This window comes from Leucoraja erinacea, chromosome 32 (assembly GCF_028641065.1).
Source record: "Leucoraja erinacea ecotype New England chromosome 32, Leri_hhj_1, whole genome shotgun sequence".
NCBI lineage: Eukaryota > Metazoa > Chordata > Chondrichthyes > Rajiformes > Rajidae > Leucoraja > Leucoraja erinaceus.
In genome coordinates this window covers 20,694,902-20,718,817 of record NC_073408.1, presented here as the reverse complement: position 1 = coordinate 20,718,817, position 23,916 = coordinate 20,694,902, and the positions used below count along the sequence as shown (strand labels likewise).

Sequence of the window (23,916 nt, the reverse complement as noted above, 5' to 3'; positions counted from 1 at the left end):
GACGTTTTGGGTTGAGACCCTTCTTCAGACGGTAACCGCGGCATGCGTTGCCAGGGCGATGCAGGTACAGTGAAACACACTGCGGCTGCATCAAACACTCCGGGACTTCACTTTGTGGCAGCCGCTGCAAACCCGTGCCTAATGCAAGAGTGTTGTTTTTTTAAATAAAAAATAAATGTAATCAATTATTGCAAGAATAATACATACACCATACAACACAACACCAAATAAACTCAGCACCATAAATACAAAATCATCCTATCTTCTAAACTAATATTCTTAAATGTCAAATACACTTTTAAACAACTGTAAGGATGCATTCCACCCCCCGCGGTGCCCAGCGGTCCCGGAAAATCCCGCAGGGCGCCCGTGGACAGCAGGGCGGACATAACCCCGGAAAAGGGGCAGGCATCCGGCTCGGGGAGAGCCCTCTTCTGCCTGTCTCCGTGACTCGCAGATGGCCAGTTTGGCCAGGCCGTGCAGCAACCCAACCTGCACATCTTCACCACTAGCCTCTCCCCTACACACAGGGTGTCCAAAGACGAGGATGGTGGGTGTGAAATGTAGCGAGAAGGCGAGGAGCACCCCCTTTACATATTGGAACAGAGGCTGCAACTTACCGCTCACTCTCACCACCACCGCCTCTCTGTTCCCCAGCACTGCGCAGCCCACCCGCCACCATATACAGTCGCCTAGGTCCGCTCTAACCAAGATCTGCACTATCGAGGTCTATAATTGCGAAGGTTTAGTGTAGACCCACTATGAGACTACTGTTAGTTTCCTAACAATGTATAACATTATCACTTATTTGTACACTGTGGACAGCTCGAGTGTGATCTTGCATTATCTTTCTGCTGACTGGTTAGCACGTAACTAAAGCTTTTCACCGTATCTTGGTACATGTGATAAAATAAAATAAACTCAACTCAAATGCAGACCTACCCTGCAACCCTCTCTGTTGTGCCTCAATCAACACAGAACAATGGCCCTCACCTTGTACAAATAACCATTTTTTAAAATAAGTCGCCAATTCCAACATGATAAATAATCAAAATAGAAGCCATGCAACTATTAGAACCCCAAAATACTTTGCACACACTGCACTTTAAAGCAGCAACAACAAAACCAGCATGCTGTCATTTACTTTAGTTTAGAGATACAGCACGAAAACAGGCCCTTCGGCCCACCGAGTCTGCACCGACCAGCGATCCCCGCACATTAACACCACCCTACACACACTAGGAACAATTTTACATTTATACCGTGCCAATATACCTACAAAGCTGTACGTCTTTGGAGTGTGGGAGGAAACGGAAGCTCTCGGTAAAAAACCATGCAGGTCACGCGGAGTATGTACAAACTCCAAACTGACGTGTAATCTGGATGGAACCCGGGTCTCTGGCGCTGCAAGGCAGCAAAACTACCTCTGCACCACCGTGCCATCCATTTACACAAAGTGATATTTCACAATTTGACTAGAAATCATAAATTGGCTACCACAGGGCTAAATAATATCTAAAAAGATATACGGGGCACATTAAATGATCAAATGATAAATGTTAAGTTCCATTTACTGAGAAATCCGAGCTTGGTTTCTCTGCATAAATTATTAAGTTATTGTCATCAGAAAATTCCAATATTCAGCCTTGTTCTCCATTCAGTTAAATAGAACATCCCTTTTTACATAGAATGTGTAACTGAAATGCAGATTAGCTCAAGCAACAGCAGGATATTTACCTGAACTCGAACCAAGCTGAGAAAGGCTTATTTCAACACAACATTTTGATAGAATGATTCTATATGAATTTGTCCACCAAACAGGCTCCCATTTACCAACACAATCCAAATAGACCCCGGTGTCTATAATTCACCCTTACACTGATCATTTAGAAAGTAATCACACAATTTTGTGTGTAATTTAGATAAACAATCACTAATTGTTTCTTTAAATGCTACCCTGTCATGAGTATCTTTCCAGTCTTTGAGCTTTTAATGAGTTCTGGTCCACAGAGGTTTCGCTTTTGAATGTTGCAATTTTGCTTAAAGCAATTAATTGTGCCCACTGCTCCATAAAGACGGATTCACTTTGTGCGTTTGTTCCAAGAAATCTGCCAGAGAAAACCTCATACAAGTCAGCAAGATGTGATACTTTTGTCTATACAACTGTTTGTAAAAATCTAAACATTCTTACTGAAGGGTACAGATTGCTTGCAGTTTGTTGAATCCTGGATCTCAGTCATTCCTTGTGTTTATTGTTGGGCTGGTCTAATTTAGCAGTCGATTCTACCTGCTCAAGATGTGCCTCAACATGTACAATTAACACCTCTGTCAAAGTGTGAAGTATATTCCATAGACGGACACAAAAAGCTGGAGTAAACTAGTGGGACAGGCAGTGTCTCTGGAGAGAGGGAATGGGTGACGTTTCGAGTTGAGATCCTTTTTCAGAAGGGTCTGACCCCTTCCTGCTGAGTTACCGCAGCTTTTTGTGTCTATCGATTTCAACCAGCATCTGCAGTTCCACCCTACATAAGTATATTCCATATTGTAATGTGAAGAAAAATTGCTCGCAATGGTCCCTGCATCGCCTTCTCGTAATGTTTACAACCCTTTATTCTTTCCAAAATATCAAGAGGTACTTTTTAGATTTGACAGTATCTGGAAAGTTTTTTCTGTCAAATAACATGTCATTTAGGTTGTAGCTTGAGTTCTGTGTACAGTTTCCACATACAGATAAACCTTGGTGTAAAGGACCATAGGAAGTGGGGGGATGGAGTGTGTGGGGGGGGGGGGGGGGGGGGGGGGGGGGGGGGGGGGGGGGGTGAATGACATCTGTTTTTTACGATATCTATCTATATATATATAAAACTCAAATCAGTCCGCCTGCAGTACGGATCCCTTCCTGCCTTTCGATTCGTTGACGGCTGCTCCTTCCTCAGCTTCCAACACACTTCGAAACAATGTTGCAAGACAGGAACACTGAACTTTTCACTGCTGCAACAGGCAGGGATTTTTTTTAAAGAGGCAGGGCAGTGCTGGAATCTTACTTTTGAGAACGGCTTCAGTTCCATTGGAGGAGACGGGTGCATGGTGGAATATTGGGTTAGGGGATCACACCATTGGGGGAGCAGACCCAACGGGCCTGCACTTGGTCTAGTATATATATAAAACTCAAATCCGTCCGCCTGCAGTACGGATCCCTTCCTGCCTTTTGATTCGTTGATGGCTGCTCCTTCCTATCAGCTTCCAACACACTTCGAAACAATGTTGCAAGACAGGGACACTGAACTTTTCACTGCTGCAGCAGGCAGGGGAGGTGTCAATGGATTTTTTTTTCAAGAGGCAGGGCAGTGCTGGAATCTTACTTTTGAGAACGGCTTCAGTTCCATTGGAGGAGACGGGTGCATGGTGGAATATTGGGTTGGGGGATCACACCATTGGGGGAGCAGACCCAATGGGCCTGCACTTGGTCTAGTAACCAAGTAAAGGGCCTGTCCAACTTACGCAATATTTTTCTGCGACTTGCCGGCACCAGCCATAGTCACGGCTGGTCTCCGAAAATTTTCAACATGTTGAAAATCCAGCGGCGACCAGAAAAAGGTACTATGTCGCGGGGTGACGCCTGTATGGTCATGAGTAGTCGCCCAAATAGTCGTACCTTTTTCTGATCGCCGCTGGATTTTCAACATGTTGAAAATTTTTGGAGACCTGCTGCGACTATGACGGGTGCCTGCAAGTCGCCGATTGACTAATTAGTGATTTAGCTACATTTGAATGCATACTTCAATTTAGTTTAGAGATACAGCGCAGAAACAGACTCTTCGTGACACCGAGTCCACACCGACCAGTGACCCCCGCACACTGACACTAGCCCACACACACTAGGGTCAATTTACAATTATACCAAGCCAATTAACCTACAAATCTGTACGTAGAGTGTGGGAGGAAACCGAAGATCCCGAAGAAAACCCACGCAGGTCAAGGGGAGAACGTACAAACTCTGCACAGATAGCACCCATAGTCAGGACGTCAAACCCAGGCCTTGTAGTTGCGTAGAACCCATGTCCGTCCATATGTTCATAAGGCATAAGAGCAGAATTAGGCCATTCAGTCCATTGGGTCTACTCTCTAGGTGAAGTCACTGAATTAATTCCTGTCTTGCTCCACAATCCTTGAGGATTCTCATACAGCTGAAATGTTTATTATTGTTACGTATACCAATGTGTAGCAATGTTACAACATTTTGAGATTTTAAAAAACAAGTCTGCAATTTATCCCATCAGATAATGCATAAAAAGTTTAATTTGATATCTAATTCACTTTCATATCTTCAGTATTAAAAAAGTTATGGCTATTTCCATACTCGGAAATTAGCATCTTGTTCCCTATTGCTTTTCCATTGACTTAACGCAAACGCTGTGATCGAGGACAGTCAAAAGCCCATAACTTTCTTAAAAATTAAGAGAACTGAATGCAATTTTCAGTTATTACTAGATTAAGTGGGACCCGTTGGGTCCCAGGATCACATGGGAGGGCTGGTCATCAACGCAATATTCCACCTCTCCACCAATTCCAATATTGCTCGCCAGTGAGGGGGGAGGGGCTTTCTGTTGCGCTAGTATGGGTGTTGCGGGCCGAAGGTACTGGTTTCCAGAGGCCGAATGGATTCTTGGGCTGGCAGCCAACTGTTGCAACGATTTTAAAAGCCAAGCCAATTGGGCAGCAGGCAAACAATTGGGCAGCAGCCACCTGACAACCAAAATTCATATTGTCAACACAAACTTTTTTAAAAGGCGAGGCAAACAATTGGGCAGCAGCCACTTTCCAGCCGCATCGAGGGGACTCACCGTGGAGTAGAAGTGCGTTCAGTGTTATTCGCAGCTCAGAGACCCTCTCGCTTCCTGGGTCTGGCAGAGACTGAGTGAAGGACTACACTTCCGGGCTGTATAGTCCGTCCGCCCTGCCACAGCAGAGAGAATGGCAAATTAAAAAAAAAAAACATTAATATCTCTCTGATTTTTCATCGATGGGAAAAATCCTCCAGTTCCGGAAGGGGGGCTCTGAGTGAGGTGGCCAAAAATGATGGCCGTAGGTGGTGGCGTTCTCTTGGAAATCGCAGCACAGTGGGCCAAAAGCGGTCAAGATCAGACTTTTAGTAATATAGATAGATTGAAGCATCCTGAAACAAATATGAAACATCTTACTTGGATGACCTGAAATTAAAGCATATAATTCGTTAGTTACCTAATTGTAGCTAATTACAAAATTGACCGTTGTGACGGAAATAGTAATAAACACCCAGACTGCCTTGAAAATTTTAAAAATGTGATATTCTCAAGATCAGAACTTTAATATTATTGTATTATGTTCTGTAAGTCCGTAACAGATAGGTAAATAAATTACAATTTCTAGCAATAGACCAAGTCTTTATCGAGAAGATCAGTTGCTAGCCGGTACATTGGCATATCATAATCAGTAGCATTATCATACTCCTCAGATTGTAACCAACAATCAACTCTGCACACCGTGTTTTTCCTCAACTTTTCAATTTTGGCATTGTAAACTACAGGTTTTTGCTCTTCAAACCACACATGACATGCCTTTCTGCCCACTACTTTCCTATTAAGAATGTCCTGTAGATCGTCACATTTGGAGTAGTACAAATTCGGATAATCTCTGCGAATGCTGTCTAAATCACTCTTTTGCTGGGCATTTGGATTGATTATTTTGCATTTCTTCTTCAGAGACATCTGTTTAAAATGTAAAGGGAAAAGAAAACACTGAACAGCATTGATAGAAACAAGTTTGCAATTTTAGGAAAAAGGTAGAAATGATAAAGTGACACACTAAAACAAATACTAAATACCAACACAAAAAAATCTTATTCATCAGTTTCATCAAATCAATTAAATTCATCTAAATTCAAAATTCAATTACTAGATCTAAACATCTATCCATTTCTTAAGAAAAGGCGAGATTTTTAAATAGCCTTTAGTATCCAAATAACAGACTGATCCCATTCACACAAGAATTCACAATATAACATGATTTTTTAATCTCACTGTCATGAATTTATAAGCCAAATGGAAGGAATTTAATGTTTAATTTCCATAAATTAATCTAGAAACATCCACTTTCAATATAATCAAATTTATTATTTTTTGCACAATACATGTGACTAAAACTGTTGTGAATATCTATATTATTACTAAAAGTCTGTTCTTGACCGGATTTGGCCTTCTGTGCTGCGATTTCCGAGAGAACGCCGCCACCTACGGCCGTCATTTTTGGCCACCTTGCTCAGAGCCCCCCTCCGCCACATGTGTGCCGAGGATTTTTTCCGTCGATTAAAAATGACAGAGATATTAATGTTTTTACAAAATTCCCCATTCTCTCTGCTGCCCCCGCTGGCGGCAGGGGAGAGGGACTATAAAACCAGGAAGTGGTGTGCCACACAGTCTCTTCAAGATGGAGGAAGGCAGAGGGTCACGTTTCTCTGAGCTGTGAATAACACTGAACACATGTCTACTCAAATGTAAGTACCCTTAGTGGTTCTAAAATGCTTGCAGAATGGGTCTATTGGTTCTAAATCTTGCAAAAAAAATGTCCATTGGTTCTAAAGATTGCAAAAAAAAAAAAAGTCTATTGGTTCTAAAGCTTTCAAAAAAATGTCTATTGGTTCTAAAGCTTGCAAAAAAGCAAAAAAGTGTCTCTATTGGTTCTAAAGCTTGCAAAAAATGTCTATTGGTTCTAAAGCTTGCAAAAAATGTCTATTGGTTCTAAAGCTTGCAAAAAATGTCTATTGCTTCTAAAGCTTGCATAAAAATGTCTCTATTGGTTCTAAAGCTTGCAAAAAATTGTCTATTGGTTCTAAAGCTTGCAAAAATTGTCTATTGGTTCTAAAGCTTGCAAAAAAAATGTCTATTGGTTCTAAAGCTTGCAAAAAAAATGTCTATTGGTTCTAAAGCTTGCAAAAAAAATATTGGTTCTAAAGCTTGCAAAAAAAATGTTATTGGTTCTAAAGCTTGCAAAAAATTGTCTATTGGTTCTAAAGCTTGCAAAAAGTGTCTCTATTGGTTCTAAAGCTTGCAAAAAATTGTCTATTGGTTCTAAAGCTTGCAAAAAAAATGTCTATTGGTTCTAAAGCTTGCAAAAAATGTCTATTGGTTCTAAAGCTTGCAAAAAAAAATGTCTATTGGTTCTAAAGGTTGCAAAAAGTATCTCTATTGGTTCTAAAGCTTGCAAAAAATGTCTTTTGGTTTTAAAGCTTGCAAAAAGTGTCTCTATTGGTTCTAAAGCTTGCAAAAAATATCTATTGGTTCTAAATCTTGCAAAAAACTGTCTATTGGTTCTAAAGCTTGCAAAAAAAATCTCTATTGGTTCTAAAGCTTGCAAAAAAAAAAGTCTATTGGTTCTAAAATGGTTCATACTAGCGCTCCAGAAAGTGCCCCTCCCCCCTCCCCCCCCCCCCCCCCCACACCCCCTCCCCCCCCCTCCCCCCTTTGGCCTCCCCCCTCCCCCCTCCCCCCCCCCTCTCCCCCCCCCCCCCCCTTCCCCTCTCCCCTCTCCCTTCTCCCCTCTCCCCTCTCCCCTCCCCCCCCCCCTCCTCTCCCTGGGTTGGCTTGGCTTGGGTGTGTCTTGAAATTGAAAGCACTACTTACTGCAAATGGTGGCATGAAGTTGAAAGGCACTACTTACTGCAAATGTCGGCTTGGGAGATTTGGCTTGAAGTTGAAAGGCACTATTTACTGCAAATAGTGGCTTGGGAGCTTTTGTTTGAAGTTGAAAGGCACTACTTACTTCAAATGGTGGATTGGTTGCTTTGGCTTGAAGTTGAAAGGCACTACTTACTGCAAATGGTGGCTTGGTTGCTTTTGTTTGAAGTTGAAAGGCACTACTTACTGCAAATGGTGCCTTGGGTGCTTTGGCTTGAAGTTGAAAGCACTACTTACTGCAAATGGTGGCTTGGGAGCTTTGTTTTGAAGTTGATAGGCACTATTACTGCAAATGGTGGCTTGGGAGCTTTGACTTGAAGTTGAAAGGCACTACTTACTGCAAATTGTGTCTTGAAGTTGAAAGGCACTACTTCCTGCAAATGATGGCTTGGATGTGGCTTGAAGTTGAAAGGCGCTACTTACTGCAAATGGGGGGCATAGGTGCATTGTCTTGAAGTTGAAAGGCACTATTACTGCAAATGGTGGCTTGGTTGCTTTTGTTTGAAGTTGAAAGGCACTACTTGGGTGCTTTGGCTTGAAGTTGAAAGGCACCACTTACTGCAAATGGTGGCTTGGGTGTGGCTTGAAGTTGAAAGGCACTATTACTGCAAATGGTGGCTTGGGATCATTGGCTTGAAATTGAAAGGCACTACTTACTGCAAATGGTGGCATAGGTGCTTTGGCTTGAAGTAGAAAAGGCACTACTTACTTCAAATGGTGGCTTGGGTGCATTGGCTTGAAGTTGAAAGGCACTATTTACTGCTAATGGTAGCATGAAGTTGAAAGGCACTACTTACTGCAAATGGTGGCCTGGTTGCTTTGGCTTGAAGTTGAAAGGCACTACTTACTGCAAATGGTCGCTTGGGAGCTTTGACTTGAAGTTGAAAGGCACCTTTTACTGCTAATGGTGGCGTGGGTGTGGTTTGAAGTTGAAAGGCACTACTTACTGCAAATGGTAGCATGAAGTTGAAATGCACTACTTACTGCAAATGATGGCTTGGGTGCTTTGGCTTGAAGTTAAAAGGCACTACTGCAAATGCACTTACTTCCTGTTTGCACTGTATATTGATATTAGATTAAACGCTACCACTTACGGCTGTGATTTTTGGCCATCTTACTCAGTCCCCCCACCGCTGAGCAGGTGCAGAGAATTCTTCCCATCAATGAAAAATAAAAGTGTTATTAGTTTTTTTTTTAAATGTTGAGAAGCTCTCTCCTGTCAATCACTACATGAAAGCCACACCTTTTCCGGTGGGTGGGGTTATAAAACCCGGAAATGTGGGTGTGGCTCAGTCTCTGCAAGATGGAGGAGGGAGAAGTCACGACTCACTGTCTTTAGTGGCTTTGCACCCTACTTCAAATGGTATGAAACTGCACTTGAATTTGGTGGCCTTGCACCCTGCTAGAAGTGGTAAGAAACTGCACTTGAATTTGGTGGCCTTATACCCTGGTTGAAATAGAATTTCAAGGATTAGCCGTGAGTCAACTACCAGCCCACCAGCCGTGAGTGAGTGAGTTGCCAGCACAACAGGCTTGATTGACAGACGCTAGCCCAAGAATCCATTTGGCGCACAATTTGCATACTAGCCCTCTGGAAACCAGTCCCTTCAGCCCACAACACCTATACTAGCGCTCCAGAAAGCCCCCCCCCCCCACCCCCCCCAACTGGCCACCAATATTAGAATTGATGGAGTGGTGGAATATTGCGTTGGATGGCCAGCCCTCCTGTGTGATGCTGGGACCCAACGGGTCCCACTTAGTCTAGATTAGTATAACAATATTGAATATGGATAGACAATTACACAAAATATAGACGATTTAGATGCTCTTATGACATGATTGTCAAAAAAAAGAGAGAATTTAAATCATCTTGCATGTGGGCGTTTCTGGAATGCTTTCAAAAAACATACAGAGAAACATTAAAACATACATTTTAGACACACTAAAAATGATAAAAAAAAAATGTTGAAGTAATGCACAGGCTACTGGCGAAGCTGCCATCCAGACGCCACCCCCGGTTGAATAGTGTGTGAGTGAATAACATTCCTGTATTCCTCTCCTCTCACAGTTTGACAAGACTCAATGATTCCTCATGACCTGCTACCAGATAAAGCTTGGACAATCTTTAGATAGACACAAAAAGCTGGAGTAACTCAGCGGGACAGGCAGCATCTCCGGAGAGAAGGAATGGGTGACGTTTCGGGTCAACACCCTTCTTCAGTGATCTACAGTGTTGGAAAAAACAGCAAATAAACATATACTAAACAAACACACAATAAGCAGGACAGCTTCGGTTTAAACCAGCGTCCGCAGTCCCATCCTACACATTGGGACAATCTTTGTGAAGATGAACATAAATTGCCATTATAATCACAACCCAGCCTGGCCCCATTAATGCCAATGTATTTTGGGTAAAACATGTTCTTGCCATTGGCCACAGTGCCTGCAATTAACCTTGTTCCGCAAAGACTCTAATTGTGCCACTGGAGAATTCCCTCCTGTTAAAAAGGTGATGCTGGCTGCTTGTAAATCCACAGGTTGAGAGAGAGCAGAGTCTCCAGCACTGACAAGGATTAGCAGCACCACCAGAGGAACTCAGAATGGTCGACTGGATCCAGTTGCAGACCCAGATATTATTTGCCCTCCATGATGTGGAGAAAGTCTACTACCCTATCCTCATAGTTGTGGGTGTTCCTGGTAAGTCTCGTGGTCCACAAAATTAATTCCATGCGTTTTATTTTAGTGCATTGCTCCTGTTTCATTCTCTCTCCATCTCTGCCTCGTTAAACTCTGCATCCAGATATTAATTCTGTAACAAATAGTATCTGCAGTCCCTTGTGCCTCTATTACATCTGCAAAACATATTTCACTGTATTTAGTCCTTTGTGCTGGAAGGGACTCTTATAGATTTGCTTTGTGTCTGATTCTGTATCTCAGTTTTGGCCCCAATCCTGTAGACTCCTTAAATGTAATGGTCTGCCCGATTTCCTTTATAAAATGTGTTATGGAATCAGTTCCCATCATCTTTTCTGATAGTGTGCCACATCCTTGCAATTCTAAGTGTGTTCTCTTGAACATTTGCTAATTAATTTAATGCTAAAAAATTCTTGATCTCTCGTCACCATCTCACTCATTCAGAAGGTTTTACTTTCTCTCTATCAAAACCACAATAGATTCAAAAATCCTTCAGTAACTTAGTTTTAAATCTTCCCCAGCTCTGAGAGTAGTGCTGGTGCCATCACTTTATGTAAAGCCCCGTAGCCCGATAAAGCATAGCGTTACTTCCTCACAGCGAATGCAGCGACGGAGACCCGGGTTTGATCCCACCACGGGTGCTGTCTGTACGGAGTTTGTACGTTGGGATGATTCAGTTGCCTGATAACAGCTGGGGAAAAAACTGTCCCTGAATCTGGAGGTGTGAGTTTTCACACTTCTATACCTTTCAAAACAACTCATCGACTTGCTCTCCGCCCTTAATGATCTGCTACACAAGCACTAAATGTCATGCTATTTATTTAGCTTTCAAATTCATGCAATTTATGGAAACCCCTTTAATTCTTGAACTGTCACCCCCATGTTTCATTTGATTTAAATATTTTTACAGTTTACAGAGACCAATTAACCTACAAACCTGTATGTTTTTGGTATGTGGGAGGAAACCAGAGCACCCAAAGACAATCCACGTGGTCATAGGGAGAACGTTCAAACTCCACGCAGACAGCACCCGAGGTCAGGATCGAACCCGGGTCTCTGGCGCTGTAAGGCAGCAACTCTACCACTGCACCACTGAATGGACAGGTGGCATTTTGGGACGGTACCCTTTTTCAGACTGATGGAGTAGGGGAGGATAACTGGAAAACAGTTATGTGGAGACAGGACAAAATCTGGCAAGTGATAGGTGGATACAGGTGAGGGGGCTTGATTCACAGATAGATGGAGTAGGTGACAAAGGCTAGAGATGAAAATGAGACAAAACGGTGTCAGACCTGGAGAGCAAAAGGAATGGGAGTGGGCGGGGGGGAGAGGGGGATAATCAAGAAATGGGTGTGAGAGGAGCGTATGGGGATGGGTTGGGAGCAAAGGAGCAGGGTGACTGGGGTGGGAGATCAGATTCCATCACAGCAGCGGAGGGATGTAAAATCAAGCAATTAATTGATCAAAAAATAAAGTTTTTAGTCAGTGGATGTAGCCACAAAACTACTGGATTGCTGTAAAATAACATCTGGATTGTGTATGTCCTGACCTGATAGAAACTCTACCATCTATATCCAGTCTCCGTAGTGTGACCTTGATCCATGTTCATCTCAGTTCAACAATGGTGAGGGAAGCTCACTAAATTCCTGCAAATGGATAAGACAAATAACACTGTTAATACAGTAACAAATCAGCTGATATCACGACACACTTGTGGTGTCAGTGGGAGAGCATTTTAGGACCAGTGACCACATTTCTATTAGTCTTATATTTTTATGGTATTTGATGGGAGGCGCTTGCAAACATTGATTGGAGTAGAATATTTGCAGGCAATGGCCCGTGTTGTAATCTGGAGGATTTTAAAAGTGAGATTGTGCGCAGGTCTTGCTCTGCCTGTTCCCCTTAGAGTGAAGGGCGAGGCCATTAGGAGTGGGGAACCTTGGATTGCAAGAGCTCTGGTCAGAGAAAAGGAGGCAAGGGTCAGGGACAAGCAAATGGGATCTAGTTAATCCCTGGATGAGTATAGAGGATGCTGGAGTATACTTAAGAAGGAAATCAGGCAAATATAAAGAGGAAATACAATAGCATTGGCAGTGAGGATTGAGGAGAGTCCAAAGCTTTTGCGAGTATATTCAGAGAAAAAGGGCAATTAGGGAGAGAATAGGGCCCCTCGGAGACCAATGTGGACATCTTTGTGTGGAGCTGCAGGAAATGGCCGAGGTCCTCAATGGATATTTTTTACCGAGGAGAAAGACATGAAGATTTGGGAGTTTGGAGATGTCTTAGGGATAGTCCACTTTACAATAGAGGAGGGGCTGGATATCTTAAAATAAATTAGTTTAATTTAGAAAGATGTGAGATGTTGCATTTTTGGAAATCAAACCAAGATAGGGTAGGACTTTCACAGTGAACGGTCGTCCCTGGGGAATATTATAGAAGAGAGGGACGTAGGAGTATAAGTACAGTGGCATCACAAGTAGATAGAGTGATGAAGAGGACTTTTGGCATGTTGACCTTCATCAGTAAAGGGTGTACAGAATAAAATATCCCTATATGCCGATGATGTACTACTGTACATCACAAAACCACAAATTAGTATACGAAACATATTAAATTTAATTGAGGACTTTGGATCCTTTTCGGGATATAGAATAAATTGGAACAAAAGTGAAATTATGTCGATAAAACCAAAAGACTCAACACATCTCCGGAAATTTCCCTTTAAAATAGCTACAGAAAAATTCAAATATTTGGGAATTGAAATTACTAGAAATTACCAGGATATGTTTAAAACCAATTATAATCCCTTACTCAAGAAATTGAATAATCTGATTAAATTCTGGAAAACACTTCCGATGTCCTTAATAGGCAGAATAAATGCTATTAAAATGATTTTCTTACCACAAATTCTATACCTATTTCAATCAATACCTATATATCTCCCAAAAAAGTTTTTCAAAAAATTGGACTCAGACATTACAAATTTTATATGGGATTATGGGATATGGGATTATGGGATTTTTAATATTTACTGCCCAATTATAATACATAAAATAGGCTCCCTAATTTTATGTATTATAATTGGGCAGTAAATATTAAAAATATGATTCACCTGCTGGACAATTCTGCACAGCAGGCGGACTGGATGGTAATGGAAAAAGGGGACTGCTCCCCGAGTAATATAGGAGCGACCATCCTCTCACCAATAAATTTGAATAATAAAAATTATAATAAAAATCCAATTATACATAACACAATAAGAACATGGAAACAAATAAAACAGAATTTAAAATTAAGAAACCTTTCTCTTTTAATACCAATAGTCAATAATCCATCGTTGAAACCATCAATCGTAGACAAATCATTTATACAATGGGAAAGAATGGGAATTAAAACGCTCAAAGATCTGTATGAATTGGGGGATTTACTATCATTTCAACAACTACAACTGAAATATAATTTGAAAAATAACCAATATTTTAAATATCTTCAAATTTGTGATTATCTGAAAAAACACACAAAAGACTATCATAATATGCCTTCCGATTTATTGGATGAAGCAATGAAGACAAAGGCGGAATCAGCTAATTTAATATCGTACCTATATAATATCATTTTAAACATAGAAATACCCACAACAGATGGAATTAGAAAAGATTGGGAACAAGAATTAGCTATAAAAATCTCAAAAGAGACCTGGGATAATCATTTACTACAGGTGCATAAATGTTCGATCAACGTACGACATACGCTCATCCAATTTAAAACATTACATAGATTATATTATTCAAAAACTAAATTAAATAAAATCTTCCCTAATGTTTCACCAATCTGTGATAAATGCCTGTGTCAAGAAGCTACCATAGCGCACTCTTTTGTTTTTTGTACAAAAATCCAAAAATTCTGGTATGAAATATTTGATATTTTTTCAAAATTGATCAAAATAAAACTGGTACCAAAACCAGAATGGATTATCTTCGGAATATCGGAAGGTAACCCTGAATTAAACGTGTTTCAGAAGAATTTATTTAATTACGGGCTAATAATGGGAAAAAAGCTTATACTTAAATTCTGGAAAAATGCGCCCACACCAACAATAAAAATGTGGATATCAAATATGTTTGAAACACTATATCTGGAAGAGATGAGCTTCCTCTTAGCAGGTAAAGCAGACCAATTCCAAAAGACGTGGTCTATGTTTCTGGACCTATTACAAGTATGAGGTGCAATAGTAATTTAAAAAAACAAATATATAAATAAGTGGTATCAGGACCTGGTAACGGGAGGTAAAACAACAAAAGCAGACTTGGTTGGTAGTCTCCTTTCTGCGGAGTTTAATGTTATAATAGAGCGATTGTTTCTATTTTCTCTTTCTTTCTATTCTAGGGTCTATTTTCTCACTTTACTTCCTTCTCTAACTTATTTTCTAAGGGGCTTTCTTTTCCCAACACTCTTGCACTTCACGACTCTCGCGCACTTTCTTTACTTTCTTTACTTCTACCTTTTTCTTAAAGCTCAAAAAAAATGAAGCAGTACAAAAAATGTATTAAGATATATGTGTTGTGTAGTATTGTAATTTACCGTACTTCTAATAAAAAAGAAAAAAAAAAAAAAAAAAAAAAAAGAAGAGAGGGACGTAGGAGTATAAGTACAGTGGCATCACAAGTAGATAGAGGGATGAAGAAGACCTTTGGCATGTTGACCTTCATCAGTAAGGGCGTACAGTATAGAAGTTGGGATTTTATGTTGCAATTGTACAAATCGTTGATGTGTGAAGCATCAATTGGGGTATTGTGTGGAGTTTTGGTCATCCTGCTGAAAGAAAGAACAATTAAGCTGGAAAGAGTGCAGAGAAGATTCATGAGGATGTTGCCAGGACTCGAGGGACAGAATTCTAAGGAGAGGCTGGGGGAGACTATCCCTTGGAGAGTAGGAGACTGAGGGGAAATCTTATAGAGGTGTATAACATTGTGAGAAGCATAGATTGGGTGAATGCACACATTCCCAGGGTTGAGGAATCACGAACTGGAGGGCACACATTTAAAGTAAGAAGGGAAGATTGAATAGGAACCTGAGGAGCAACTTTTTCACCCACAGAGTGGTACGTAGTTAGAATGAGCTGCCAGGAAAAACCATTAAGACAGTTACAATAACAACATCAAAATGGCATTTGAACAGGTTGAAAGGTTTTTGAAAGGTTTAGAAGCATGCGTGTCAAATGCATGCATATGGGAGGTAGACAAGAGTGCTGGAGAAACTCAGCGAGTGCAGCAGCATCTATGGAGCGACGGGAATAGGCAACGTTTCGGGCCGAAATCCTTTTTCAGAAAGATGTAGGGTGCGGAGAAGAAAGGAAAAAGGAAGAGGAGGAGTCCGAGGGCTGAGGGAGAGCTGAGAGAGGGAGGAGACAGCAAGGGCTACCATAAATTGGAGAATTCAATGTTTATGCCACTATGGTGCAGACTCCCCAAGCGGAATATGAGGTGCTGCTCCCCCAATTGCCGGTGTTGCTCACTCTGGCCATGGAGGAGATCCAGGACTCTGGCCATGGAGGAGATCCAGGACAGAGATGTCGGATTCGGAATGGGAGGGGGAGTTGAAGTGCTGAGCCACCGGGAGGTCAGGTTGGTTATTGCGGACCGAGCGGAGGTGTTTGGCGAAACGATTCCTTGTTGACCAGTGATCCCGGCACAGGTCCTTTGGCCACCGAGTCCTTGTTGACCAGCGAGACCCGGCACATTAACACTATACTACACACACGAGGGACAATTTACACATATACCTGTATGTTTTAGCTGTGTGAGTTTTTGACACTATAATACTTAACCAAACTGATAAACATACTTGTGGCCTGATGTACTATTTCCCTGTTTGTTCCCCACTCTCACAGCCAACATAATGACGATTATAATATTTTCTCGGCGAAAGTGTGGCCTGTCCAAAAACGTCACTCGTTACCTGGTTGCCATGGCAGCGGCGGATCTCCTGGTGATCATCATCGACCTGATCCTGAGGCACATCCCGATTGTTTTCTGGGACCGATTCCTGTTTGTGGAGTCGCTGCATGTGTGCAACATCCACGCCAGCTTCCTCTTTGCCGCCAGCGACTGTTCTGTCTGGTTCACCGTCTCCTTCACCTTCGACCGGTTTGTGAGCATTTGCTGCCAGAAGCTGAAGACCAAGCACTGCACGGGCAAGATGGCGGCCGCGGTCCTGGGAACGGTGACCGCGCTGAGCTGCCTGAAGAACATCAGCTGGTATTTCATGCTCAGCGGGCAATACTGGCTACTGAACAACCCTTGGTTTTGTAACATAGAATACGATTCTCTATTCTCACGGGCTTGGGGGGCTTTTGAAACATTGCATTACATTCTTACCCCAGGGATGGCATTTGTTATGATTCTGCTGTTCAATGGTTTAACGGTCAGGCACATCTCAGTAGTCAGCAAGGCCAGGAGACGGCTCCGGGGTCACAATAGTTTGGAGAACTCCAGAGACCCAGAGATGGATAACCGAAGGAAGTCTATCATTTTGCTGTTTCTCGTCTCTGGGAATTTCATACTGTTATGGTCAATCTTGGCTGTGCACTGCTTGTGGAACCAAATGTGGTATTTTGGTTTCAGTTCTGAAACTCCACCCAACTTTGTTCAGGAGATCGGCTTCATGCTTCAGCTGCTGAGCTGCTGCACAAACACCTTTATCTACGCATTGACCCAGACTAAATTCAGAGAGCATTTGCAGACTATGCTGAGATGCCCTCCTAACTGTTGTTGCAGAATTCATCGGGTTTAGAGAGACTGCAATGGAAACAGGCCCTTTAGCTCACCGAGTCCAGGCCAATCACAAATCACTAGGTCTATGTTATCCCATTTTTACATCCACTCACCATGCATGAGGGGCAATTGACCTACAAACCCGCACGTCTTTGGGATGTGGGAGGAAATCGGAGGAAACTCACGTGGTCGTCGGGAGAATCTGCAAACTCCACACAGACAGTACCCGACGTCAGGGTGGAACCAGGGACTCTGCCGAGATGAGGAAACAGCTCAATTAGCCGTGCCACTGTGCCATAGCTGGTAGATTCCAATGGTGAAACTTCATCTCATCTCGTATTCTATCTGACCATTACTTTCCTGAAGGTTTTGGCTTACACAGAGACACACACTGAGGGTTAGGGTGGGGAGGGGTTGAATGGGCCAGCTTGTTGATTATGCAGAATGTTCTTCCCCAATGCATATATTCAAACCAAGAATTGTATTTAAGATGTGATGTATCAGGGAACTTTATTTGTAATAGGAGGTGCTGTATTGATTATAATGTAATTTTGATTGGGAACTAGAGAACTACTTAAAATCATGGAGTTATAGAGTCATGTAGCATGAAGACAGGCCCTTCGGCCCAACGTACCCATGCCAACCAACATGCCCATGTTGTCAAGATCAGATTACAGTTATAGTCGCAGCACAGAAACAGGCCCTTCGGCCCAACTAGCCCATGCTGACCAATATGCCCCATCTATGCTAGTCCCACCTGCCCATGTTTGGCCAATATCCCTCTAAACATTTCCTATCCATGTACCTGTCCAAATGTCTTTTACCTGTTGTGATAGTACCTGCCATATATAACTCCTCTGGTAGCTCATTCCATATACTCACCACTCTGTGTGAAAATGTTGCCCCTCAGTTTCATATTAGATCTTTCCCCTCTCTCCGTGAACCTATGGTGTTTGATTCCCCTACTCAGGGCAAATAACTGACATTGCATTCACCCAATCTATTCAGCTGAAGGTTTTGTAATATAGATACAGAGAGGGTTAGGATGGGGAAGTGTTGATTGGGCCACCTATTTCATTGCACAAATAGTTCTGCCCTAACACATGTTTCGTGTATTTTGTGTTTTCTATGACTGTTGGCAGATCAATTTCCATCCTGGGATAAATACAGTTCTATCGTCTCGTATTCTGCATGTTTCCATAAAACAAATTGGATATAACTTTTGTGATGCTTTAGGGAATGTTATTTGTATTATGAATGAATTGTAATTGTATTATTATGAATTGTTTATTGTTTAATGTCATTGTGATTGTGAACTTGAGAACCGCTTAAAAGTTACTTTGGAAATTGACAAGCAGAAAAAAAAGCTGTCTGTGATTTAAACAGCAAAGAGGACAAAAAAAATGTTTCATGTAACCTCCTCGCAGAAATCAGACATCAGTATCACATTAAAACGCAGTATGTCAGTTTCACAACAGGGGATCATAGAAGTTGACAAGCAATTGCTTCTATTGATATTTGTGTAATGATACTCTGTAAAACAATGTACCATACTTCCTTTAGTATTTTAGTTTGCAGTATCGAAAATAAACCTACTACTCTTGATTTTGAAATCCTGTGGAAAAATAATTTTGTTATTGCGAGCCAGAAACTTTCTAGATCCTACCCTTCTTTCCCCAATGACGTAATGGTCTTCATAGCACACAATGTTTGGCCAACTATTATGCTAAAGTTGTCCATGAAACTCTATGCACAAAACCTGCAGAAAGTGACTTGCTCCTCGCTGAAACTGCAACCTTACTGTGTGTGACCTTCCTCACTGTGAAACGCTGGCCTCAGAAATATCCCTGCATCTGAGACCTTCATCGCTTTAAAATTCTTCTCCCAGTTTGATACCAATAATCCCACTAGTGCAACGCTACCTTTAGTTTAGTTGGTTTAGAGATACAGTGTGGAAACAGGCCCTTCGGCCCATCGAGACTGTACTGACCGGCGATTCCCGCACATTAACATTATCCCACACACACAATTTTTACATTTACACCAAGCCAAATTAACCCACAAACCTTTACGTCTTTGGAGTGTGGGAGGAAACTGAAGATCTCGGAGAAAGCCCACGCAGGTAAAGGGAGAACGTTAAAAACTCCGTACAGACAGCACCCGTAGTTGGGATCGGACCTGCGTCTCCGGTGCTGCAGGCGCTATAAGGCAGCAACTCTACTGCTGTGCCACCGTGCTGCTGCCTTCCAAGGAATTTCCACCCAGATGTGAACTTCTCCCAGACTCGCAGAGAAGTCTTCTTCATTTAATGAATGCACATATATATAGGGAGAGAGAAAGGAAAGGGAGATGTAACAATTGGTCAGTCACCATGGAGACGCAAAGAACCGCAGATGCTGATTTACAAAAATAGACACAAAGTGCTGCAGTAACTCAGCTGGTCAGGCAGCATCTCTGAAGAACATGGATAGGTCACGTTTCAGGTTGGGGCCTTTCCCCGGACTGAAGAAGCATGTCAACCTGAAATGTCACCGACCCATGTTCTCCAGAGATGCTGCCTGTCCAGTTATTTAACACATGTCTCATGGCATCTCTCTATCTATCTATCTTCTATCTATCTATACTATTACAAAAACTCTCATCTTGACCCGGTCTGCGTTGTAATTAAATTTGCTCAAAAACAGTACCCTATATCACTAGGATTTCTTCGCTACTTTTCTCACCGTTCTCGTCTACTCCAAGACACCAAGTTTTGTTCCGATCGGTGAAATATGAGAAAAGTTACAAAGGTTTTAAAATTCGTGAAGTTACCAGATTGGTCTTCATGCCTGTCAGTCACCATGAAGGTAACGGCCCTTCATGGTGACTGGGGTGGGGCTGAGTAAATAAGCCGTGCAAATTGAGTCCGCAAGAGTGGAGTCTGGAAATCCGCAGTGTGGAGTCGAGAGGTGCTGTGTGGTGCTGTGGACGATGGCCGCTGAGTGGAGTCCCTCCCCCTCCACTTTCCCCCCCCCCTCCCCCCCCCCCCCCCCCCCAACCCCCCCCCCTTCCCCCTTCTCCCCACACACCCCCCCCCTCCCCCCCACACCCCCTTTACCCCTCCCGCATTCCTTCCCCCCCCCCACTGACCCACACCACCCCCCCCCCCCCCCAGTCACACTAACCCATCCCCCCCACACACCCCCCCTCTGGAGAGAAAGAATGGGTGACGTTTCGGGTCAAGACCCTTCTTCAGTGATCTACAGTGTTGGAAAAAACAGCCAATAAACATGCACGAAACAAACACACAATAAACAGGAAATCTTCGGTTTAAACCAGCGTCCGCAGTCCCATCCTACACATTGGGACAATCTTTGTGAAGATGAACATAAATTGCCATTATAATCACAACCCAGCCTGGCCCCATTAATGCCAATGTATTTGGGGTAAAACATGTTCTTGCCATTGGCCACAGTGCCTGCAATTAACCTCGTTCCCCAAAGACTCTAATTGTGCCACTGGAGAATTCCCTCCTGTTAAAAAGGTGATGCTGACTGCTTGTAAATCCACAGGTTGAGAGAGAGCAGAGTCTCCAGCACTGACAAGGATTAGCAGCACCACCAGAGGAACTCAGAATGGTCGACTGGATCCAGTTGCAGACCCAGATATTATTTGCCCTCCATGATGTGGAGAAAGTCTACTACCCTATCCTCATAGTTGTGGGTGTTCCTGGTAAGTCTCGTGGTCCACAAAATTAATTCCATGCGTTTTATTTTAGTGCATTGCTCCTGTTTCATTCTCTCTCCATCTCTGCCTCGTTAAACTCTGCATCCAGATATTAATTCTGTAACAAATAGTATCTGCAGTCCCTTGTGTCTCTATTACATCTGCAAAACATATTTCACTGTATTTAGTCCTTTGTGCTGGAAGGGACTCTTATAGATTTGCTTTGTGCCTGATTCTGTATCTCAGTTTTGTCCCCAATCCTGTAGACTCCTTAAATGTAATGGTCTGCCTGATTACGTTTTTAAAATGTGTTATGGAATCAGTTCCCATCATCTTTTCTGATAGTGTGCCAATCCTTGCAATTCTAAGTGTGTTCTCTTGAACATTTGCCAATGATTTTAATGCTAAATAATTCTTGATCTCTCGTCACCATCTCACTCATTCAGAAGGTTCTACTTTCTCTCTACCAAAACCTCAATAGATTCAAAAATCTTTCAGTAGCTTAGTTTTAAATCTTCCCCAGCTCTGAGAGTAGTGCCGGTGCCATCACTTTATGTAAAGCCCCGTAGCCCGATAAAGCGTAGCGTTACTTCCTCACAGCGAATGCAGCGACGGAGACCCGGGTTTGATCCCACTACGGGTGCTGTCTGTACGGAGTTTGTACGTTCTCCCCGTGACCTGCGTGGGTTCTCTCTGAGATTTTCGGTTTCCTCCCACACTCCAAAGACGTACAGGTTAGGAGGTTAATTGGCTTGGTAAATGGAAGAATTGCCCCTAGTGGGTGAAGGATAGTGTTAATGTGCGGGGGTCGCTGATGGGCGCGGACCCGGTGGGCCGAAGAGCCTGATTCCGCGCTGTATCTCTAAACTAAACTAAACAAACTGGTAAAAAATACCTCCAGCATAACTTCCACATTCTTTGTAGATACCCTGAAGAGCAAGGTTCGCAAATATTCAAAAGATTCCAATCAAAAGCTAAATGAGATTTATAAAATTTGACCATAATCTCATTCCTTTAGTTTAGTTTATTGTCACGTGTACCGAGGTACAGTGGAAAGCTTTTGTTGCGTGCTATCCAGTCAGCAGAAAGATAATACATGATTATAATGAAGCCATTCACGGATCACAGGTACATGATAGAGGGAATAACATGAATAGTGTTTAGTGCAAGATAAAGCCTGTAAAGCCCGATCAAAGATAGTCCGAGGGTCTCCACTGAGGTAGTTCAGGATTGTTCTCCAGTTTAGGTGGGATGATTCAGTTGCCTGATAACAGCTGGGGAAAAAAACTGTCCCTGAATCTGGAGGTGTGAGTTTTCACACTTCTATACCTTTCAAAACAACTCATCGACTTGCTCTCCGCCCTTAATGATCTGCTACACAAGCACTAAATGTCACGCTATTTATTTAGCTTTCAAATTCATGCAATTTATGGAAACCCCTTTAATTCTTGAACTGTCACCCCCATGTTTCATTTGATTTAAATATTTTTACAGTTTACAGAGACCAATTAACCTACAAACCTGCATGTTTTTGGTATGTGGGAGGAAACCAGAGCACCCAAAGGCAATCCACGTGGTCATAGGGAGAATGTTCAAACTCCACGCAGACAGCACCCGAGGTCAGGATCGAACCCGGGTCTCTGGCGCTGTAAGGCAGCAACTCTACCACTGCACCACTGAATGGACAGGTGGCATTTTGGGACGGTACCCTTTTTCAGACTGATGGAGTAGGGGAGGATAACTGGAAAACAGTTATGTGGAGACAGGACAAAATCTGGCAAGTGATAGGTGGATACAGGTGAGGGGGCTTGATTCACAGATAGATGGAGTAGGTGACAAAGGCTAGAGATGAAAATGAGACAAAACGGTGTCAGACATGGAGAGGAAAAGGAATGGGAGTGGGCGGGGGGGAGAATAGGGGATAATCAAGAAATGGGTGTGAGAGGAGCGTATGGGGATGGGTTGGGAGCAAAGGAGCAGGGTGACTGGGGTGGGAGAAAGGTGTGCAACAGAGGAGGGGCAGAGAAAAAGAGATGAGGGCAGGAGGTGTACAAGTTGTTTCCTGAGGGTAAAGTTTCTATCTCACTGGATACTGCTTCCACTACGCACTTGAAACCTGCTGGGTTTGCTGGAAAATGGATTAAACTACTGTTTAACATCTTAATACAAATGTAAATTAAATCAGTGTTGGAGTATTCAGCCATTTACATCCAATAATCCAGAAAATATGCCACTCAGAACATGGAACAGAACAGGAACAGGCCCTTCAGCCCACAATGGCTGTACTGAGCATGAAGCAAAGTTAAACTGATCTCATCTGCCTGGACATGATCCACATCCCTCTATTACCATGTGTTTATCGAAAATAATGTTCCCCTCTCTCACCTTATAGCTATGTCCTCTAGTGTTGGACATTTCCACCCTGAGAAAAAGGTTCTGATTGTCTACCCTATCTATGCCTCATAATTGTATGTACTTCTATCAAATCTCCCCTCAACCTCCTACAGTCAAGAGAAAATAGCCCACAGGTTTACACCCACCTGCATTGCTCTTGTGGTGAAGCCAAGTCTACACTCTGCTGATGCAAACAATCTTCAGGCATGTGTGATGGGTGACAAATAACAAGTAGCAGATAATGAGCATCTTCAACATGCCAGAGTTTGTCTGCTTCCCCTTGACATTTACAACGTGACCATTACAGAATCCCCACCAGCAATATTCTAACGGTCATCGTCAACCAGAAACCCAACTGGTCCAACTGAGTATATACTGTGTCTGAAGCAGCAGGGTAAAGGCTGGGTATTCTTTGGCAATTGTCTCATCTCCTAACTTGCCAAAGTGTCTATACCTATAAATAAGGAATCTATGTTCTCCATTTACCCTCACACTAATCCCCGCACACTAATACTATCCTACACACACTGGGGACAATATACATTTCGACCAAGCCAATCACCCTACAAACCTGCACGTCTTTGGAGTGCGCGGCGAAACTAAGGATCTCGGAGAAAGCCCACATGGTCATGGGGAGA

The 23,916-nt window shown here is 42.7% G+C and overlaps 1 protein-coding gene across 1 annotated transcript; it reads left to right on the top strand.

Moving 5' to 3' along the window:
• The first annotated feature begins 9,761 nt into the window (after positions 1-9,761).
• On the top strand, positions 9,762-20,145 carry LOC129712436 (probable G-protein coupled receptor 139). Its single transcript, XM_055660862.1, has 2 exons — positions 9,762-10,409; positions 16,297-20,145. The coding sequence occupies exons 1-2, from the start codon at positions 10,313-10,315 to the stop codon at positions 17,196-17,198; spliced, it is 999 nt and encodes a 332-aa protein (XP_055516837.1). The 5' UTR covers positions 9,762-10,312; the 3' UTR covers positions 17,199-20,145.
• Positions 20,146-23,916: the final 3,771 nt, after the last annotated feature.

Bases quoted from the DNA above. Each gene is read 5' to 3' on its own strand.
- LOC129712436 (XM_055660862.1), top strand. From the start codon at position 10,313: ATGGTCGACTGGATCCAGTTGCAGACCCAGATATTATTTGCCCTCCAT. The intron at 10,410-16,296 runs GTAAGTCTCGTG...CCACTCTCACAG, and splicing joins CATAGTTGTGGGTGTTCCTG to CCAACATAATGACGATTATA.